The 18,288-nt window shown below is 39.8% G+C and overlaps 1 protein-coding gene and 1 long non-coding RNA gene across 3 annotated transcripts in view; one reads left to right on the forward strand and one right to left on the reverse strand.

Annotated features, from left to right (window-relative positions):
* Positions 1–219: 219 nt before the first annotated feature.
* LOC118290374 lies at positions 220–1,485 on the forward strand. The gene is made up of 3 exons (XR_004786404.1): positions 220–406; positions 684–775; positions 1,096–1,485. It is a non-coding gene; the product is annotated as an uncharacterized LOC118290374 (long non-coding RNA).
* Positions 1,486–2,325: 840 nt separating this feature from the next.
* Positions 2,326–18,288, reverse strand: part of LOC118290692 (heparan sulfate glucosamine 3-O-sulfotransferase 5) — a 78,410-nt gene continuing 62,447 nt past the window's right edge. The window contains exons 3-5 of one of the 2 annotated variants that reach the window (XM_035618505.2): positions 11,222–11,279; positions 5,230–5,371; positions 2,326–4,140 (exon numbers count right to left, since the gene is read on the reverse strand). In XM_035618505.2, the coding sequence (XP_035474398.1) occupies positions 3,210–4,140; positions 5,230–5,336 (1,038 nt within the window). In that variant the 5' untranslated portion in view covers positions 5,337–5,371; positions 11,222–11,279 and the 3' untranslated portion in view covers positions 2,326–3,209. The remainder of the gene's footprint in view (positions 4,141–5,229; positions 5,372–11,221; positions 11,280–18,288) is intronic. The other variant, XM_035618506.2, reaches the window with a different exon arrangement.

Raw genomic sequence — 18,288 nt, forward strand, 5'->3', positions numbered from 1 at the left:
AAACAGGGAAAGGTCTAAGTTTAAATAGAGACATGGAAATCCTAGACAAACTGGCACAATAAATATTTTCTCTGAGAGCCTACCCTGAGAAACATCAAATAGAATCTATTGCTTCAGAGCTTGTGACCAAACATCCTTGCCTGGTGGCGGCACAGGATATGATGCTGGACGACAAGCATACAGTACAAGTTTGGAAACTACCGGGCTAAGCTGCGCCAGGCCTGGTTGTAATGAAGTCAGTGTAAACAGGAAAAGGAGGACGGTTGAAGATGGTGATGAGGGTAGGTTTTCCTTGAAAAACACAAAGTGAGGCGAAGTCAATCATGTTCCTGAGAATCCAGAAAACTATGATGATGATGCACTAGAAGACCAAAGATGTGTCCTGGTGGATGCAATGAAAAAGTAGGTAAGGAAATTTGTACTAATAATTTAAAATATGTCAATGTCAAATCCAACACTTTTAATGGACCAGTCACTATCAATCATTTATACCAAAACATATAGGGGAGAAGCCCATGTTGTATATATTTCAATTGTAACATTATTTCTAGTGGCAGATTTCTTAATTTTCACATTTAGCATAGCTGATATTTAAAAAAAAAGACACAAATGCTGCTTAGTGTCAAATATTGTGGAATTGGCTTTTAATCACTGCTCTATTGTTGTTTTTTCCTGATTTCCAGACATCTGACATTGCCCCGCATCGGAGGTGTCTGTTGAAGGGCTACCAATATTTGTTCGAGACAATTCAAAGAAGCTTTTCCTGACATGCTTGGTAGGTTTTAGTTTGGGGCTTTATCCTCGTTCATTTGGTGCATATTAACTGTCATGTTAATACTGTTTTATCATCACAAATGCCTGTGATTTTTGTTTAAAAAAATGCTTCACAGTAAAATGTAGCCACAATCTCAAAATAAACATGTTACCTGATTCAAAACTATTAATAACCGGCTAGCTGAAAACACACTGTTCTATGTTCTTCCCACTAATTGTTTAATGGCTGAGAAATCGCATTAATGTTCTTACATTTTATTAGTGCGATTGCAATGCATGATGTATTCATTCTGACTTTGGTACACCTCTTGGTTTCAACAGGACACCGATTTAGATGAAAGGGAGACCAAAGGTGTCAAGATGGGTATCCTCACTGTCCTCGGAGATGATGATGCATCTGCCTCTCTGCCCACAGACAACAGTATTGCCATCGTGCTGGAAGAGTCCATTGTCCTCGCAGATCTCCCAGACTTCCCCACTGCATTTGCCTATCTTTTCGGCCTGGTTTATGCATTGAACATGGAGTTCCCCAAAGACCAAAAGTACATATTTGAAACTATTCAACACATCTTAATGGAGTTTCTTACAGCATGTCAGGAGCATGAAAACTAAGCTATTGCTGTCATAAGTGCTTAGGTTGGAAGCTGGTCTTTTTTATTTTTCAGTTTTATTGATTGGCTGGCTGGCCTGATTGGCCTATCTGACATTTCAAAGACTGGCCAACATTTAGGATTTCAGTTATACAGTTTGTTATTGTTCTGCTCTTTTTAGACCCATTGGCACGTTTCACTGTATTTTGGGACAGTTTTGTGACCCTTTCAAAGAGATGCAAAGTTGTGTTGGAAGAGTTCATTGTCCTCACAGATCTTAAAAAAAAGTATTGTCCCAGTATTGGTTTGAATGGGGGATATGTCCTTCGGCCATGAAGGGTTTACTGTTTTATCTTAGTAAATATTTTAGGATTTTAAATCTTAAAAACATTTGCTTATTGTTTACATTTTGTTACTCAAGAAGTAATGCTATGCTGCTGTACATGTTATTTTTGCAAACTAAATAGGAATTGTTCCTCTGGTTTCACTAATGTTTCATGTTTAAAATAAACATGCGAATTAAAATGTTATCTTTCATTGTTTGAAATTCTTGTAGAACTTAAAAATATATATTTTTTAATAATGAAAGCTTAATTATCCAAACAAAATATAATTGGTTTGCACAACTTTTATTGTTTGGAATTCTAAGTATGTAGAACTTAAAAATATACGATTTTTCAATTATGAAAGATAAATTATCTGAACAAAATGTAATTGGTTGGCTCAAAAACTTAAGATTGTAAGTTGGACTGAAACATGTGTCCAAGGCTCAAATGCTCGACTAATCACCTCCAGACTCCAGCTATAGACTCAATACCCCGACATGAGTGGATCTCCTCATCCATTTCCAAACATGTACGACGATTTCTTTTAATACCAAAGGATGAACAATAGCATATAATCAATCAGTTGACAAGTGTCTACAAGTTCTTTTAATCAACTTTTTTTAACAACACACATGAATATCTGCACATAAACATAAAGATTTTAATAATCATTTTAGAAGAAGCTGTTGGTTTGACAAGTCATCAAAGGACAGGAAAACTTTTTTTTCCCACTATGGCTTTTTGCCAGGTATTTCGCAAACCAGTGAGTACGCTGTAGGGGAAGAAACAACATACTTACAATAAAACCAGAGTTCAAGTCTAAAATGCTCTGAAGGATTTGAGTCAAACTCCTAACTCTTGATTCTATTCTGATTATCCTTTTCTGAATGATACTGGGTTGAGCATTAGAGGTGACTTTCAAATGGACCAATCACAGCATGACTTAAAAATCAAATGTGGTCAACAAAAATGAGACAGAAGACAACTAATTGATCTAATTAATACAAGATCCTACAATGTTACAATGGCATCTTGATTGCACATGCAGTTTTGGTCAAATAAACAACATGATGGGTAACAAATGAACAATGTTGTTGTTGATGGCATATGATTTTGTCGTCTTTTACAGTTTTGCCATGAAAAAAGCATCACACGGAAAGCATGAATGTCATTGTTTGATAGTCTTTTAAAAAGCAACAAAAATAATCTCTTTATTTAATCACAGTTCCGTACTGGGTTTCTTTTTATCTTCAAGGGGAACATTGACAGATCATTTGCAAGATCAAGTGCTTTGAACTGAATCTTTTAGACAAACCAGTCAAACTATTTTTGTTTTATTTTCACACATAAAAACAAACTTACATCAAGTTCCTTTTATATTTGGTCACACGGTTGTTCTTTTATTAAATTCAGTCAAAGTGCTATTATTATCTTTTGAGATCCTGAAGCGTGGCTTATCTTTCTTCCTTCAATTAAAAAAAAGGAATCCAGAAATCTCCTTTGAGAAATTCAAATCTAATCATGGCCAGTTGAATGTTCTACCAATGATCTGGTAAAACTTCTGATTGAATGGGTGAAAGAACCTCTGCAGTTTAGTCACCACTGACGGGTCCACCTCTGGATGGATGCGGCCCTTGCTGCCTGCCAGGCACTTGTTGAAGACAATGTTGAATCGCAGACAGTAAAATCCCCTGGTAGCGTTGAAGTACAGATTATATTGGCTAATCCTTGAGGGTAGGTTGAGGAAGCGTTCAACGAGCTGCAGCTCCGTCAGCGGGTCTGTAATAAGTCGATCCCCATCCACGATGTGGAACTGCTCCACAGGAAAGTATTTGAGCCAGCGCTCCAGATGTTTGGTGTAGATGCTTGTCCGGACAGCTTTGTACTTTGTGTTCACCTCACAGGTGTTGGTGTCTATGGCCAGCTTCTCAAACTTGTGGTAGGTCTTGTTTTTGCGCTCCTTCCCCTCCAGAACTTGCGTGTAGTCAGACACTGCTCTGGTAGTGGGCTCGCGGACGATGATCAGCAGCTTGATAGAGGAGTTCATCTTGAAGATGCGTTCAGGGACCACCTCAGTGATGAAGTAGGCAGGGCTCTTCTCAATGGTGATCTGATGGGGAAAGGAGAAGGGCATTTTCCCTCTGTACCAGTCGATTCCACGGGCGTAGTTTTGGTCATTGTCGAAAAAGTGAATCTCCTGTGAAGCCTTGACCACCGCTGGATGAAGGTTGAGCATCTCCAGCAGGGCACGGGTGCCTCCCTTGCGCACCCCAATGATGATGGCCCGAGGCAGCTGCTGGACCAGGTTGTGCAGGCGGATTTGTTCTTTGGTGGCATTGCCCTTACGCAATTCATGGAGCAGGCCACGCTTATACTGCAGGGTGCGGATAGGGATTTGCTCTGGCTCAGGAGGGGGCAGCCTGCTTTCAATGGGGCAAATGGGCTGTAGCCTGAAAGAGAGAAAACAAAACAGGAATGAAAACAACATTACAATAGCATATATAAATAACAAGGATTCCTAACTTCATAATCAATGGATTGTTTGGCTTGGGAAAAACGCAATTGTTCTTTCTGTTCAGAAAAGTCCTGAAACAAGTTGATTTGTATTCAAGTACATAAAGATGACAAAATGGAAACCTATAAGCAACATCTTGACAACAAGCTGAAAACACGTGTTAACAGTTGTTTATTTACATATCAAACTTGGCAGTTGTGTTCCTTGCCACCAAACTAATAAATCCAACACTCAATACTCCAATGCTCTGCTAATGCTCCACCCTATCCACCCTAGTGGATGTAGTATAACAGAATCAGCTATGTAGTGCTTTTATTTTGTTAAAAAAACATTTGAAACAAAGTTGGTGAGAGCAGCAGGCTGAGCCAAAGCAGTAATAAAAAAAGCTTAAGATGCTCAAAAGCTTCATTAAACTGAGGGCAATTGCAGAGCCAGAGTCAGTAACTATAAAATGACCTAATTTACATTTGATCTATTGTTTTTATGAAAATATTGACTATTGCAGCTTTAACTTGTCCAATAACTCCAGCCCCCCCCCCCCTTTGTACAAACATGTGGAATATTTAACATTCTCAAAAGTCAAACTCTAGAATTCCAAGGAAAACCCAGACATCACTTTTTAAAGTGTTGTAAGTTTTCCACTCTTTTCAAACAAACTGCTGTTGCTGCTGTTTATCTTTCGGGAAATTCTTGCCCTGAGTCAAATGGACTAGGGGCTATACTTATATAGTGCTTTTTCTAGTCTTATTGACCACTCAATAAGACACAGGTTTTCTCAGGAAGTGCTTTCTTCACTTTCCATCCGGCAGAACTGGTATAACTTCACAGGTACATGTCTGGGAGGAGGCACTTCCCTGTTAAAAAAAAATTGTTTGTCCTGACAGCTGAGTTCTTTTATGAAGCAGCACATTCAGATTATTTCATGAACTAACTTGTAATATCAAGGGCGAATAAAAAAATAAATGAATGAAATAGATTTAAATAAAATTGCGATATTCCTCAGAATGTGACAGTGATGACTAACCTATCCAAGGTCCCGACCCTGGCCACCAGATAAAGGACACTTCCAATAGCAAGGCTGCCCAGAACGAAGAGCTTTTGTCTCAGCAATGCCTGCTGTTTGAATAGCATGGCCCTCCATCAATCTTCAGGACTGCGTCTTCAGCCTGCAGAGAGCAGAGCACATAAACCACTAATCACCAGTGGAAGAGGGAGAGCCTAATGTTTATTAACACACACTCAATCAAGTCTAACAATTGATTAAGCCTCGCTCACATGCGCTTGGAAAGTGCTGCAGAGCCTTTAGAGGAAATGGTCACCCGCCAACCACCACTCTGTTACGTTCATTGATTTGTTTATTTCTGACAACCTGAGAATTGATTTGATCCGATGTACATGAGCACTGTAAGAGTCAAGCTTTGACATGAGAATGAGTAATGTGCAATGTATGAAATTTAAAATTGAATTCATTACAGTGGAAAAATTATCCAACTCACCTCAGGATAAGACAAAAACGTGACCCCTATTCCTGACTCTCACATGCCAGAGCAAAAACAACAACAGTTTTCTTCTTCATTTGCTCACCTCCATCCCTCATGCCCTAACATAAATCCTCATTATCTGACTCCTTTTCACAATTGTGAAAAACAAAAATGCCTTTGCAGGTGACTTTAATCTGTGTTTGTTTGTCTCTTCATTGGTTATAGCAGGATTATGCAAAAATGAAAGAACCCATTTTCATGAAATTTAGTGAGCAGTATAAATATTGCAACCAAAGAACATCTTGAGAAGAACAGCAGATCCACATGAAAGGGCCGTTCCAGGATCGTTGTTATTTCACTTTCTTTAACATGAGATATGGCATTAGCCTTGTTGGAGGTGTGCTCTCTGTGTGAATATTGAATAAAATTTTATTTTATTTGTATAGCACCAAATCACAACATACATTGTCTCAAGGCACTTTACATAGTAAGGTCAATATTACAGAGAAAACCAAACCAACACTCCCACAATGAACGAACGTGGGGATGTAAGCTGTTGAAATTGTGATGTGTAACAGTTATAGTCCAAAAAGATTCTACCTTGATTTTAGTGCCACTTAATAATAATAATACATTTTATATAGGGCACTTTTCATTGCTAATACCAATCTCAAAGTGCTAAAGGGTAAAAACAAGATAAAAAAAAAAACGGGTTTTAAAAAAACATAGGTAAAAGACAAAGTACAAAACTTAGGCAAATGCTTGTTTAAAAAGAAAGGTTTTTAGGCCCTTCTTCAAAGGGAGAGTGCTTTGTGGATCCCTCGGGTGGTCTGGGAAGGAATTCCACAGGTGAAGAGCGGCTGAGCAGAAGGCTCAATCCCCCATGAAAGAGTAGATCTTTGAGGTAGGGAGGAGCATTGCCATGGATGCACTGATGGGTGAGTAGGGAGATTTTGTATTCAATCCTGAATGAGACAGGAAGCCAGTGGAGTGAGTGAAGGACGGGTGTGATGTGATCATATTTTCCTATCCTCATCAGGATCCTAGCGGCACTGTTTTGGACGTATTTAAGCTTTTGAATGCTCTTGCCAGGAGCCCGGATGAGGAGAGCATGGCAGTAGGAGGAGACAAAGGCGTGGACAAGTTTTTCAGAATCTGACAGAGATTGTGGGACGGAGTTTAGCAATGTTCCTGAGGTCCTGAGGAAGAAGGTCTTGCACAGATGTTTAATGTGGGTGTCAAATGTAAGATGAGGGTCAAATCTTACACCCAGGTTGGTGACTGTTGATGTTAGGGGTATATTTTGACCAGAGAAGGTGATGTGGGTTATGGGGGATGACTGGACCTGGTCCTCTTTTTCTCTCTCCCTCTCTCTCTGCCCCCATGTATTTACATTACATGTCATTAACTCTGTTTCTCTCTCTCCTAGTGTATCTCTGACCCCAGAGCTGCAGGACCCAAACCCATCATTATTATTATTATTATTACTATTGTTATTATTAATAACAACAACAATTAACATGATTGTAATTGATTGTAATTATAAGTATCAGTCTGGTGGAGACTAAAGCGGCAGTTGTACAACTGTCCTCACTCTCTCTTCTCTCCTACTGTCTCTTCTCTCACCCTCTTTCAGCCCACCTCTCCTCTCTTCCCCATTTCTCTCGTCACCCCAACCACTCGAGACAGATGACCGCCCTGAGTCCGGTTCTGTCAGAGATTTGATCGTGTTAAAAGGGAGTTTTTTCTCTCCACCGTCGCCAAGTGCTTTGCTCATTGTGGGATTTGTTGGGTTTTCCCTGTAATATTGTAATATTGACCTCACTATGTAAAGTGCCTTGAGACAATGTATGTTGTGATATGGCGCTATACAAATAAAATTGAATTGAATTGAATTGAACTGGACCTGGTGTGGTGTGCCAACTAAAATAGCTTCTGTTTTGGAACTATTAAGCTGTAAGGAAGTGTTCTTTCATCCACGCCTTTATCTCCTCAAGGCAGGAGCTCAGTGATGATGATGACGATGACAGTGAGGCTGCAGATGAGATAGGGTCAATTTTTATGTAGAGCTGTGTGTCATCAGCGTAGCAATGGAATGATATTCCATGCTGGCTGAAGATGCGGCAAATGGGAAGAGTGTAAATGGGGAACAGAGTGGGGCCGAGAACTGACCCTTGGGGGACTCCACAAGTGACAGTGAGCGTTTGCTATTTGCTCCTCCCAAGTAGACGTATTCTGTTCTTCCAGACAGGTAGGACTGGAACCAGCACAGGGCAGAGAGTCCGAGAGTCCGATGGTCAGAGTCAGAGAGTCCGATGGTGTGGTGGAGGCGATGAAGGAGGATGATATGGTCAAACATGTCGAAAGCTGCAGACAGATCCAGAAGGATGAGGAGCGATGGTGATCCAGTGTCAGCCGACATCAGCAGGTCGTTGTGACCCTGACCAGGGCTGTTTCGGTGCTGTGGGCGGAACGGAAGCCGGACTGGAACTTCTCAAATAGGTAGTGAGAATTTAGGTGGTCCTGAAGATGGGCAGCGACTACTTTTTCCAGCACTTTGGACAGAAATGGGAGGTTGGAAATGGGCCTGTAGTTGGCGAGGATTTCTGGGTCTAAGGTGGGTTTTTTTTAGGAGGGGTCTGATGACAGCAGTTTTGAGAGCAGATGGAACATATCCGTCCTGGAGCCCTGGGTGATTAGGGGACTTAGAGCGCTGATGTTGGATTTTACCAAGGCTGTAGGAAAAGGGTCCAGGGACCTGGAAGCAGCAGAGGGTGGAAAATCTCAGAAAGTGGGTCGGCAGTTGAGACAGACAGAGCAGGGGAGCTGGAGAGAAGAAAGCGGATGGTGTTGACTTTTTTTCTGAAGAAGTTGATGAAGTCATTGCACTGCTCTTCTGTGGTATCGGTGTGTGAGAGAGTTTGTAGCTTGAGGAGTTGATTTATGGTAGAGAAAAGCTGCTTGGAGTTTCCAGGACTTTTATTGATGATGTTGGAGTAGAACTGTGTTTGTGCTTTTTCTAAGTGTGTGGTCTAACTTAATTGTCCACGTGTAATTTTTGGTATGTGAGGTGTATGGAGCATTGTCAATGAAGTCGTTCAAGTTAGTGTAAGAGGTGAATCCGACAAAATAATTTTTCGGGTGCAATGCCATGCCCATTTTGACTAATCAGTACACCATTTTAGGTGTGGCCTCCGGAGTGGCCCTAGATCGTACCCTCCAAATTTCGTAAAAATCAAATGAGCCCTTCATGCCCGTATTTGTAGCGTCAGCTAGAGGCCAATCTTTGCCACATTAGTTGTCGAACCTCAGAGTCATGCAAAACAAGAATCCAAAGTTTTGCATTGAAAGCATTTAATATAGCCAAGGTATGTTAAAAATGGTGTTTTGGCAGCTAGCTACACAAATTTGTTCGTACTTATCAGCATTTTTGAATGAAGCAAAAATTGTTTGATATCTTTTTTTCAGCTCAGTCTTGAGATGCTAGGTGCCAAGTTTTGTGCAAATCGGACAAACAGCCTAGGAGGAGTTTGAAAAAGTAGGTTTCCGAATAATCACGATTTTGCGGGAAGAACAGTCTGAAAAGGTGGAAATTGGTGTGGCCTATCTAAAGACATTCAGCTCCATTCAGGGAATGCGTGGATATAAGGTTTATAAATATGCAATGTATGGTATGGGATTTATAGGGCAAAATGCGTTTATTTTATAGAAGTGAAAAACTAAAAAGTACGAAAACAATAGGGTTCCCAGCACCGCTGGTACTGGGATCCACGTTGCCTTGCAAACACGGGATCCCAGCGCCCTCTGGCTTGGACCCCTAAAAATGTGTGGCTGGTCATACTATGTTAATGCTTTGACTTTCAAACGAAACACAAGAATTAATCTCTTGCTCCGAGAGATGGCACTGAATCCTTTCACGAGGGAATTAAGAAATGTGTGTCTCACTCTCACACTTAAAGAACAGACGTGATCAATGCCTGCAGTCCTTCCTACATCAAGGAAGCAAGTTTAACACAGTTTGACTGGTACGATGGAATAACCGATCTGCACGGAAGTCATAGCACCATTACAAAAGGGTCAGTTGCACTATAATCCAACCTTGAAATCTGCCTACCATTAACAATAAAGCAGATCCTCTGGATCGTCTCATAAACGAGGCTTTGACCCCAATGTGAATGAAATAAAATTTCACTCATATTGCCTTGTGGTGACTTCTAAAGGGAGACCAGCAAAGCATCTGCAATTTCATCAGTCTGACAGAGCAGAAGAATAAAGCCAATTAGCCAGGGGCCAGTCCTGTCTGTGGAGTCCAATTTGGAAAATAAATGTTTTTCATTACATCCAGTATCTCTGAAACAAGTTCAGTTGTTTCCAATGGAATTAAAGTCCATTCAGAATTTCTTAGTAGCATGACTCACATGACAGTTAAGTTATACACCTTCTTTGAGTGTCATTTACGTTATTTCAAAAAAAATTGATTATATTTCCAAAAGTATTTTTTCCTTACATTTCAAATATTAAATTCCCAGATAATAAAAGCTTGCACCCTTAATTCAATGCATTAGTGTTTTGCTGCTTGTCTTATTTAAACTCGTATGCACACTAAGAAATGATGGGATATTTTATCTACCCAAACGTTCGGTTGAGGGTCATCTTCTGGGTTATTTCCTGGGAGTTGGGTAGTTTTTGTTTTAAACAGCTGCTGGGTTACACAGTTGGGTCCGCCTGGTTGGCCACAGACCGCCCACCTCCAAATTCCCACTCTTCAAGTTTACCCAGCCACCCTTTTTCATCGCGGCGGTCTTTTCCTTTGCGCTCCCCTATGAACTTAACCTCCTGCGTTGAAGGGAAAAGTAAAGTAAAGGTTTGTGTACACATTATCACCTACCTATGTCTCATATGAGCGAAAGCTACAACTTCGTGTTTATAGTCACGCAGTGTTGCCAACACCTCAGTAAGGAAAGTAGCTATTGGCTGTCCTAAAAGTCGCTAAATGATGGCATCACTTAAATCGTATAATTGGCAATGTGCATGTAATTGTAATGTATGCTGTAGGAGAGAGGAATAACGTTGTGGGAGAGCGGAAAAGGGAGTAAAAAACACCGTAAATATGGTTAGAACTAAAAATGAACTTTCTTCTGTCGATTCTTTTTTTTATGTCACAATAAATGCAGTGATTTATTTTTGTGCAATGATTTATTTTAGACAGAAAATTTTACATTTACATCCCAGCTTGACTGTAAACCAGGGCGGGATCAGCCCTGGTTTCTCGACGCGGACGGGTGAACGTCATCTCCTCATCTGACTGCAGCTGGGAGTGACTGCGGCGTCTTAGAAATAATTTTCATTTCTCAATAAAATAAAATTTCCACATATGAAACAATAGATGCAAAAATACAAAATAAGAATACTTTTGTAATATATAGCCTATATAAAACTGCTCTCAGATTTCTCACACCCACACTTTAACTGCAACCTAACAGCATTACAAAATACACATTTTAAATCACAATAAGTCCTGTGCAAATAACGTACCTGTTCAGTGTTTTAGAGAGGAGAAACACAGCGTTGGTCATATGCCCTCAACACACACCTGACAACATAAAGAGAATATACATATGCTTATACGGGCGCAGTGCAGGACACAAAATGGCGAATGCCAACGCAGATACATGTGAAAACATGGCATGTAAGCTAGCTCACTAAAACACTCAGAACTGAATAATAAACAAAAATACACGGAAGAGAATGAAGCAGTCCAACTGCTGAAAATCTATTCTAACCACGATCAGCCTGTCTAATCACTTAAATACACATTAAACATCGTATTTAATACATCCGCCTCGCGCTACACAAAGTACCTACCGCTCTCGGCCAGATCCAACATCGTCTGACGAGAGCCGGGAAAACGAACAGTGCGTCCACAAAGCGACCAGCAGAGAGCGCATTACCCATGCAAAATACATACACAGTCCCGTCATTGAATAAGGAGCAAATAAACAAAAATGAATACACAGTAAATGGGGGATATTTGGTGGAATACAAACACTTTTCCATACCTGCTACATATATAATTCACCAACTAAATTGTATTTGTCCGGAAATCCACATTAAATGTTGGTGTATGCAAGGCTACCTGAGAGCCACACCCAAGCCAAGCGACGCCCCTATATCGGCTCGTTTTGGACATGTCTTAAAATATGAACAAAATCACAATTTGGAAATATGAAGCAAAAAAATTCTCTTGAAACTGTTAAGTGTAAAATAAATTCGGCATGTATATAATCCACCAGCTAAATTGTATTTGTCCGAAAATCCACGATAAATGTCATTTAATTTAGCGGAGGTACCTGAGAAGTCTCACCCGAGGGGCAGCCAAGCGTGGCTCCTCTATCAGCTTGTATGTATATAATCCAACAACTAAACACCGATAAATGTTGTTTTGTTTAGCAAAGTTGACTCACGGTGCATTACATTTCCATAGCTTTAGCATAACCAATTTCTGCCGTACCTGTCAAAATAATGCTATGTAAAATTCAGTTGGCTGTAGCGGATGTAACAGAGCAGTCACTTGTTTTAAAAGGGCATGGTTTAACTATTAGGTTCTCTGTTACATTAAATCTGACAGCGATTCAGTAATGGCGTCATCAATGTTAGCTAGCTAGAGGCAACTAGCTAGTGTTAGCTAACTAGCTAGCAGCTTCCAGACCTGATAGATAGTTTTGAAGGTAAGCAAATCATTTTTCATATAAGTAGCCTTCCTTTTTGTCTTTTTGTTATGTTTTAGGTCCATACATGTACAGTACCTTCTTCTCCTGATAACTTTACTTTAGATAGAAATTGAAGATTTTTCAGGAATACCAGGTCAGATCTAAATGGACTGTATTTATATAGCGCTTTTCTAGTCATATAGACCACTCAAAGCACTTTACAGGAAAGTCACATTCACCCATTCATGAAGCCCTTTTTTTCTGCCACACTCATACACTGTTGGAAAGAGCTATCATAGGCAAGTTAGGGTTAAGTTTCTTGCCCAAGGACACAACGGCATGTGGACTGGGGGACGCTGGGATCGAATCGCCAACCTTTGGGTTGGTGGCCGAACGACTCTACCTCCTGAGCCACAGCTCTTCTATATGTCCTATCTTCTTAATGTTTGTTTTAACATGTTCTGTATTTGTGTTGTGTTGTTGTAGGGTTGTTAGACTATGTTTTGCTGGTATCAGGTTAAAACTACCTCCTTAGGTAACTCTGACACATTTAGCCAAAGGCATTCATTTATCTGAAATATGCGATACACCCACAACATTATTTTTTTTTTTTGCATTTTCTCCACTTTGAAAGCGTATCATGTCTTTTGTCAATGTTTTTAATTGACAAAAAAATAAAGAACTGACTGTTGCCATGACTGCTTCTGGGAAACTGTTGCAAAGTTTGGTTGATGTTAAATAGTATTTACTCTGAGTTTCTCAAAAAGTGGTAATTAAATACGGTTTTGATGATCAAAATTTGACATTGTCTGAAATTTTACTGTGGCTTGTGATATCGGTAAATGTTTAATCCATGATGGTGAGTGTTTAGGTTACATAATAGACTGATTCATTAGAATTATACAAAAGCCAACCTACCGGCATTTGGTGTTAAGTTCAGACCCTGTATATTGTGTAATTGTACTGTTCTAAAACTGACAAGATGTCTTTGTATTGTGTATCTTTTTGTCTTTCAGGTCAGGCAATAGATGAAGAAAGTTTCTGCTTTTAGATGAGGGGGCCCCAGGCTAAAGTTCCTAAAGTACTTTAGAGGACTTGTAAGTAGCTAAGATTCCAGCAGATGTAAGGGGCATTATTTGTCACACATTTTACACAATTATTTTGTCTGATTTGTTAAAACATCTCAGGACAGATGGCATATGTTTGCTTTTGGTGCAAAAATAGAATTCCTGGGTTTTTCAAGAATCTCTTTTCAAGATTACACACAGCACACCATGTAAATAGTTCATCAACATATTTCCAATGTAGTGAAAGTGGTTGTGAAAGAACATTTTCATTTATCAGGTCAACAGACGACACCTATTACTACAGCATGAAAACCAAGTTGAACAGACTCTCGATGTGCCTCATGAAATTTTGTTCCAACCTGTTGACACACTAAATACTGAAGAAGAACCAGTACAGGAAGTTGAGGATGAATGGGATGAACTGCAGCAAGAGAGTATTACTGACCGGGTAGCACTTTTTTTAGCCAATCTAAGGTCTACATCTTCCCAGACATTTTCTAACATGAACTTTGTGGTTAAACAGACCTTTAGTTTGATTCGTGATATTGTGAGCAGGTTACAATCGAAGACAAGGTCTTTATTTAGTCAGTTTGGTCTTGATCAAAACCCACAGGTACCGTAGATGAGCTTAGGCAAGAGTTGCTGGAAGCATGTGAGCCTTTCAGAGGACTGGAGACGGACTATAAGCAGATGCAGCACTTTGCTAAATCAGGGAACTTTATTCAGCCAGTGGAGGAAGTTTTGCCAGGGTTTTCCTATGTTCAGCAAAGGGACTCAGCCACTGGCGCTGTCCGGCAAGTCGCAGTTCCTGATACCTATCAGCATATTCCACTACAGCACCTTCTTGTCAAAATACTTGAAATTCCAGATATTCAACAGGCCATGATAGAATGGCAGCAGAGAGAGGGTGATGTGCTCCAGGAGGTCTTTGATGGAAAGTTTTTTAAAACGCATCCACTATTCATGAAAGAAGGTTTGATTCCACTTTTGCTATACAACGATGACTGAAACTGTCAATCCTCTGGGATCGAAGACTGTGACTCACAAGTTAGGATTCATATACTTCATCCTGAAGAATTTCTTCAGTCTTTAGTCTACGGGATGGGAGGAAGTGAGTGAAAAATTTTCTGAAAACATTGCTTCTTGCAAGCTGCACGGTGGCGTAGTGGTTAGCACTTTCACCTTATAACAAGAAGGTTTTGGGTTCAAATCCAAATCAAACCAACATTGACCAAATTGTTCATTATTGCTGATCTAATAGCTGTTAATGGGCAAAAGTAACACCTTATATGGATTCAGTTATGAAAGTTAATCTTTGTCTGACACCATTAGAAGATCACAGAAAAAAAAACACAACAAAGATAAGAAGACAAAAGTTGAATAGCTAAATAGGTTTGTTTTTTTTAACAAGCCAGACTGTAGTGGACTTGATCCTTTTTGTTTACTTTTGAGCAGTTAATCACACTGCAACATGTTTAGTTTCAGCATTTAATGTCCTCGGGTTTAACTTCTATGTATTATTAAGTTTTACCTGAGACAAAGATTTAGAAACAGAGTCCTCTGCAGTGTTTTAATTTCATGTACGTCTAGACTGAATGGGTTAGGGGAGTTGATGCTGCCAGTACAATATTGTTGTTTTTACATTGTCACATTATTTAAATAAACGTCTTACAGCTTTTTGAAAAATGAAAATAATTCTATCGTTTACTATTATATGTATTGATTTTACTATTTTCAAATTTTACTCTGACCAATCATGAAAATAACCTATTTATGTGGTGAATTTAACCCAACGTTACACTTAATGACCCAATATTTAGATAGAAATATTCAACTTATTTATGTGGTAGAATTTACCCAGCATTGTAGTAAATACGACCCATCTTGCTGGGTTAAAAAAACAACCCATCCTGCTGGGTTAAAGTAACCCAGCATGTAGTTGGTCCAATAGTTACCCAGCAGTGTAGTTAAAAACAACCCGGATTGGGTTGTTTTTAACCCAGCATTATTTTGGGTGATGTTGACTTTTTCGTGGCTAATATGAGTGAAGTGTACATTATTACTGTACAACTGACATTTGATTGTATCTACTTGTGTTGCGTTATTTGAATGCTACCTGTATGGTTTACCTTTGTCCTTATTACCATGATTGACTCTTCATTTATGTCAAAACAATATAGATGGACTTTTACATGATCACATTATTCTGCACCTGCAGCTCAGAATCTGCTCTTGACACACACAAGCCTCTGCTTGCTCTCGGTTTTGCTACGTTACACAATGAAAAGTGATAGTGTGGGAGTACGTCAGGCAGACATGTTGGAACCAGGGGGTTCCATGGTGGTGCAGTGATAGCACCTCACAGCAACAAGAATTTTCTTTTGGCTGGGGCTTTCTGTGTGGTGTTACCCTTCCTCCCACAGACTTTCCACAGTCCAAAGACATGCAGATTGGAGTTAAGTGAATTGGAGACAGATGTGATAATATCAATGAATTGTATATGTTCTCTACAATATTAGAAACATATCAATAAAATAACATCATGAATTAAATGGCTAATGTGTTGCTAATGGTAAACCTTGGTCCTTATCACCAGCTCTGTGTGGTGAGTGGTGCAGGAATAGGATCCAGATGCAGTCAGACAAATATTTTAATAATTTGAAAAGAATACAAACTTACGAAGACCAAAGTAAAACAAAAAACAACTAAAGGTGTCCATGGGTGTAGAAATGAAACAGAACAAGATACAAACAGGAGCCATAAACACAGGTAACAAATTGGGCAGGTAATCACAGGTTGGGGGAAAAAACCACAGATGGAAAAGCAAACATGTAACAAACAGGACGAACTGACACAGAGGACTGGGAGCACAGACACTAAATACACACAAGGTGGTCAGGGCAAATTGAACACAGATGGAACACATTAGGAACAGGTGCAGACAATCACAGGGACAGGAGACACGGAAAAGAAGCGTGAGAAGAAACAAGAGAGGAAAAGGAGGTGACACAACACAATGATAGGGACTACAAAATAAAACAGGAAATAGAAAACTAAAAACAATAAACACAAGGGATAACAAAAGTAACTTAACAGAGGTACACACGTAATGGGAAATAAATCTAAGTCGACTAGAAAACTAAAGTGTTCATGAAGTCCAAAAGAACCAGGCTGTTTCCGAAATCACCCCCTAACTACTATATAGTGCACTACATAGTGCCTTCGCCATTTTGTAGTGGTGTCCGAATTCTTAGTGAAATTTCATATACCCTAAATAGTGCACTGATTGTATCCCAGCATGCATCGTGAAAAGTAGTGGACAACCGATGGTCCCTAAACCAGCAACATATACCATGATGCATTGCGCTCGCTGTGCCGATAAACGGTGGAGGGAAGAAACGAGATGGTGGCGGTTCAGCACGAGCGCGTCTCGCAGCAGCAACACGTCTCGGCCTTCTCTCTCTTCTTGCTCTATTTCGCCTAATTTCTGTCAAAAACCATTGAATAATGATGAAAATACACACAGACAAGTTAATATTCACGGGCATTTTATCGAGACAAGCTAGAGCGATTTTGTTAGTATTTCAATAGTTTGTTTAGCAGGAAGGAGAAATGTGATTTGTGGCGCTAAAAAAATATAAGAACAGAGCAGCGCACCACAACAGAAACGTAGGCATATATATGTTCCTTTATTTAAACAAACCATTCAAAGTGTGTTTTACTAATAAGTATAAATACAAGTGTAAAATAAATATTTTAAATATAATAGGATCGTACACCGGCTGGCGTCGTTGTAGTTACATCATAATCCTGCGACAAAAAGTAGTGTCTCAAGTAGTGTCCGAAATCGTAGCTGATGAGTGCACTATATAGCCCACTACAACGAATTCCCTTTATAGTGAGTAGGGGGTAGTGACTGAGCGGTGATTTCGGACACAGCCCACTCTGATTTACCTACCATAGCTAACCGAGCATAACGAGGGGTAGCAGAGGTTTGCTATGTCAAACAATAAATTGATAGGATTGGTTCCTTAGGTAAAGTAATGTATGAAACCCTGGCTGTGTGATTTTTCTTTTTCCTAATTATATTTCCAACACCAGAAACACATGTTAACTATGGAGGACCGTGGGGGACGCAGAATGCTGAAATACAACATTTTGAATCCATTTTCAAATCCATTTTCAAATCCATTTTCAAAACCATTTTTAAATCCATCATTAAAAAGAGCAACTTGAAAAAACTTTTCAAATCCATTTTCAAATTCATCATTAAATAGATCAATTTGAAAAAGCTTTATAAATCCTTTTTCAAATCCAATTCGAAAAAGCTTTTCAAAAAGCATTTCGCCCTCTGGGTCCCTGTGTTGGTTTGCTGAAACAATGCAAATGAGCAGGGAACAAGCTCTCTGATTGGCTAACGCCTGACCTATCATAGGTGTGACGTGGATTGTGGGAAGGAGAAGATGGTACAGCAGTGGTTCTCAATCTGTTTACACCCTGTACCACCTCAGAAAATATCCGGCTCTCCAAGTACCACCATCATGACCCATGTAAAAAGTATAGAAGTTAGCCCCAAAAACCTGTTTAAACCTGCTAACACCTGGCATTTTCCACAGTGTGAAAACGTTTAATCCCTTCTCACAGCGGCTGCAGCTCTGTACACACAGCGCAGCGACAACCTTCCTCTTCTCTCACACACACTTCACAGCTCCTGTTAAAGAGCCAGGCTCAGCTCGGAACACTGCACTGAAAACGCCGGGTGTTAGCGGGTTTAAACAGGTTTTTGGGGCTAACTTCTGTACTTTTTACACGGGTCATGATGGTG

Source organism: Scophthalmus maximus, chromosome 18 (genome assembly GCF_022379125.1).
Source record: "Scophthalmus maximus strain ysfricsl-2021 chromosome 18, ASM2237912v1, whole genome shotgun sequence".
Taxonomy (NCBI): Eukaryota; Metazoa; Chordata; class Actinopteri; order Pleuronectiformes; family Scophthalmidae; genus Scophthalmus; species Scophthalmus maximus.